Source organism: Octopus bimaculoides, chromosome 22 (assembly GCF_001194135.2).
Source record: "Octopus bimaculoides isolate UCB-OBI-ISO-001 chromosome 22, ASM119413v2, whole genome shotgun sequence".
Classification (NCBI taxonomy): Eukaryota; Metazoa; Mollusca; class Cephalopoda; order Octopoda; family Octopodidae; genus Octopus; species Octopus bimaculoides.
The window spans coordinates 15,138,860-15,143,465 of record NC_069002.1 but is presented as its reverse complement, the minus strand read 5'-3'; the positions used below and the strand labels follow the sequence as shown (position 1 = coordinate 15,143,465).

The following is a 4,606-nucleotide window of genomic DNA, read 5'->3' as shown; positions in this document are numbered from 1 at the left end:
TATATAGCCAGAACCTGAAGACCTTAAAGGAAAAACTACGAAGGGGGATGGAGGGGTAGACAGAGGCATGGCGGGAGAAAAGATCATCATCATCATCATCATATATATATATAAAGAGAGAGAGAGAGGGAGAGGGGGGACCAGTCAAGCAGCACATCACGCTGTAATTCTTGGGCTGAGAAATCAACACTTAAAAGCCATAATTTTAAGGAGCGATAAGAATTTTTGAATAAAGGAAAATGGGTAGTGGTGGTGGGTAGGTACCGCCAGCGAGTAGAGAGGGCTCTTAATTGTAGATTTTAAATATTTGAGAGACAACAATGCATAAATCGTAATTTTTTAAAAGAGCAATGAATTCTGGGTGATCACCTTCAAAAATAAAACATTCAAAAATAACTGTGACTCTCCCTCAATAACACTAGAACTTCTTAACTGAAGCGAATATAAAAAGTCACATATATAATTTGTCATCATTTAACGTCCGCTTTCCGTGCTAGCATGGGTTGGACGATTTGACTGAGGACTGGTGAACCAGATGGCTACACCAGGCTCCAATCTGATTTGGCAGAGTTTCTACAGCTGGATGCCCTGCCTAACGCCAACCACTCCGAGAGTGCAGTGGGTGCTTTTACGTGTCACCCGCATGAAGGCCAGTCAGGTGGTACTGGCAACAGCCATGCTCAAAATGGTGTATTTTATGTGCCACCTGCACAGGAGCCAGTCCATCGGTACTGGCAACGATCTCGCTCAGATGTCTTACTGGCAACAGCCACACTTGAAATGGTGTATTTTACGTGCCACCTGCACAGGAGCCAGTCCATCGACACTGGCGACGATCTCGTTCGAATGTCTTTTCACATGCTTTTCACGTGATGGATATAAAAAGAATGATGATTACAGCTGGAATGTCTTCTGATCAGAGATTTGCTGGATTAGCATTGACCTAGGGTTAAACAACAGCAATCAGGAATGCAACATCTGTGGCAGATTTGAATTTTTCTTTAGCAGCTTATCCTCTAATCATTAATACATATCTTTAATTAAACTAATTTACTTTAATTATACTCTTTTACTCTTTTACTTGTTTCAGTCATTTGACTGTGGCCATGCTGGAGCACTGCCTTTAGTCGAGCAAATCAACCCCAAGACTTATTCTTTGTAAGCCTAGTACTTATTCTATCGGGCCCTGTTGCCGAACCGCTAAGTCACGGGGACGTAAACACACCAGCATTGGTTGTCAAGCGATGTTGGGGGGACAAACACAGACACACAAACATATACACAAACATACATATATATATATACATATATACGACGAGCTTCTTTCAGTTTCCATCTACCAAATCCACTCACAAGGCTTTGGTTGGCCTGAGGGTATAGTAGAAGACACTTGCCCAAGGTGCCATGCAGTGGGACTGAACCTGGAACCATGTGGTTGGTAAGGAAGCTACTTACCACATAGCCACTATCATTTTGGTGTTACTTAAGAAGTGCTTGTGCCAGTGCCAAGTGAAAGCGCCTGTGTGAGTACCTCATGAAAGTTGCTCATGCTGGTACTACACTGGTACCACAGAATATAGTACTTAGTACACTCTGTGAAGAGATTAGCATTAGGAAGGGTATCAGGCCATAGAAACCATATCAAAACATGGATGTCAAATGATGATGGTGGTGATGCTGATTATGATGATGATGATGATGATTTATGTCTACTAAAATTAAATTCTTTTTATTTCAGCTGACATGATTGATATGAAACGTGTTCACATTACAAACATCATCGGTGATACATTAACCACAACACAAGGAAATATGACACTCATTGGAAAGCCTTCTTTGGTGGATGGCTGGAAAGGTGGTTTTGCAATTAATTTGAAGAATGGACAGTGTCTGCAAACTGAAAATTATTTTTCTGAATTCTTTGAATGCTTCAAAAAGAATAGCGTCAAATGCCTTTTTGGATTCACTATGAAATTCTCTATGAAGATCATGAAGCAACAAGAAAATTCTTTGATATTGTCGACTGGTTCTGATATATCAACTTCTTCAGGAATGTTTATGTATTACAAAAAGAGCAAGTTGATTGTAACTGTTGCTACAGAGCATTATACTTGGAGAGTCTATATTAAACTCAAAAATATTAGAGATTTCTCAATATTTCAAATTAGTTGGAGCAAGTCCATGGGATTGTCCCTCCACATCAATGATAAATATAAAGTAAAATCTGGAAAATACTACTTCTCTAATACACCAAAGAATGTACCTACAAAGAATACACTGTCCATAAACTGTGATGTCAAGATGACACAAAAATATTCAGATATTACTTTTGGAAGCTTCAGTGTATGGCTAGCAGAACAGAGAATTTTGGATGCCTTAGTAATAACCACAGGTATTATTATTATTATCATTATTATTATTATTATCATTATTATTATTATTATTATTATTATTATTATCTAGCGAATGATATTTCGACATCTCGTGTGTCTTCAACTGGTTCAAAAAATAAATTTGTCCATCTACTTCATTTTGGTTGATATAGAAAGGATTGAGGTAACCTCAATCCTTTCTATATTAACCAAAATGAAGTAGATTGACAAATTTATTTTTTGAACCAGTTGAAGACACGCGAAATGTCGAAATGTTGTTCACTAGATAACAAATGGCACTCTTCTTTTAATTTTGACTCTATATCTTCAGGAGGAGTTACCTCAATCCTTTCTATATTATTATTATTATTATTATTAAAGGCAGTGAGCTGGCAGAATTGTTAGCACACCAAGTGAAATGCTTTGTGACACTTTGTCTGTCTGCACATTCTGAGCTCAAATTCTGCTGAGGTTGACTTTGCCTTTCATCCTTTTGGGGTTGATAAATTAAGTACCAGTTGAATACTGGGGGGGGGTTGGATGTAATTGGCCCATCCCCTCCCTCAAAAAGCTGCTCTTGTGGTAAAATTTGAAACTATTATTATTACTATTACTACTGCTGCTACCACTACTACTACTACTACAATGGTGGTGTGCTGGCAGAATTGTTAAGACGCCGGGCAAAATGCTTAGTAGCATTTTGTCCATCCTTATATTCTGAAATTATGATTTTGTTTTCAAATTAATAAACTTGAGGGAGTTTTGGCTGATATATTTAACAGGGAGGTGGTGGAAGTATTAGCTCTTTGTCTCTTCAGTATTATCAAAAAAAAAAAGTGGGGAGTCAAAAGCAGTGCCCATCCTTCCTAACCAATAAATATGAAAAAAGTTAATGATTTCCTTAATTTTTCTAAAATATTTTCCACCTGCAGATGAACCTACTCTAAATGCAATGCCTGTTCTAAATTTGAATCACTCTGAAAAGACTATGTTTACCTGTGCATTTGAAATGATCAGAAGAAAAGATGTATCATACAGTGTGAAATGGTATGTTGATAATAATATGAAAAACGAAGAACCCATTGAAAGAGGGATTTCCCAAATCTCATGGAATCAGACAGAATCCTATGCTTATCCCATCGGTACAGAGGTGAATATTCTGGGTTTTTTTCTGTCATCATCATCATCATCATCATTATCATTTTAACATCCACTGTTCCCTGTTTGCATCGTTTAAATGGTCTTTATTTGAGGCAGATTTTCAATGACTGGATGCTCTTCCTGTCACCAACTCTCTTTTGTTTCCAAGCCAGGTAATTTTTCTCCATGAGTATGTCCATGTTCTCACAAAACATTGAAAATAAATGACACTGCTTGTATGACAGTGATGCTCATTTACAGCTACGATATGAAGTCAAGGAGACAGAAGGGCACACACACACACACACACACACACACACACACACACATATATATATGTATGTATGTATGTATGTATGTATGTACGTATCTGTATCATCATCTTCATTTAACGTCTGTTATCCATGCAGGTATGAGTTGGACAGTTTGACCAGGGCTGGTGAGTTAAGGGGCTGCACCAGACTCCAGTCCGATTTGGCATGGTTTCTATGGCTGAATGCCCTTCCTAATGCCAACCACTCTGAAAATGTAATGGGCGCTTTTACATTCCACCGACATGGGTGCCATTCACATGACACCAGTATCTTCCATGACTACAATTTCACTTGCCTTGATGGGTCTCCTTCTCAAGCCTGACATATTACCAAAGGTCTTGGTCATTTGTCATTGCCTCTGTGAGGTCCAATGCTCAAAAGGTGATTTTTATGTGTTGCTGGCACAGGCACTAATTATGTGACACCAGCATTGGTCATGACTAGTGCATGACTCAGTGGTGATGGTGTCTGGCTCTTAATCATGAGATAGTGAATTTGATTGCCAAACCAGACTGTATGTTGTGTTCTTGAGCAAGACACTTTATTTCACGTTGCTCCAGTTCCCTCAGTTGTTGAAACAAGTTGCAGCATCACTGGCGCCAAGCTGTATCAGCCTTTGCTTTTCCTATGGACAACACTGTAGCATGGAGAGGGTGCATGGACAATTGCTGGTCCTCCATAAATAACTTTGCTCAGACTTGAGCCTCGGAAGAGAACTTTCTAAGTACAATCCCATGGTCATTCATGACCGAAGGGGATCTAATAATAATAATAATGATA

At 38.7% G+C, this 4,606-nt stretch overlaps 1 protein-coding gene across 1 annotated transcript in view; it reads left to right on the top strand.

Annotated features, from left to right (window-relative positions):
• LOC106880038 (uncharacterized) overlaps positions 1-4,606 on the top strand; it is a 456,507-nt gene that overhangs the window by 247,920 nt on the left and 203,981 nt on the right. The window contains exons 100-101 of the mRNA XM_014929839.2: positions 1,739-2,392; positions 3,305-3,522. Coding sequence (XP_014785325.2) covers positions 1,739-2,392; positions 3,305-3,522 — 872 coding nt within the window. The remainder of the gene's footprint in view (positions 1-1,738; positions 2,393-3,304; positions 3,523-4,606) is intronic.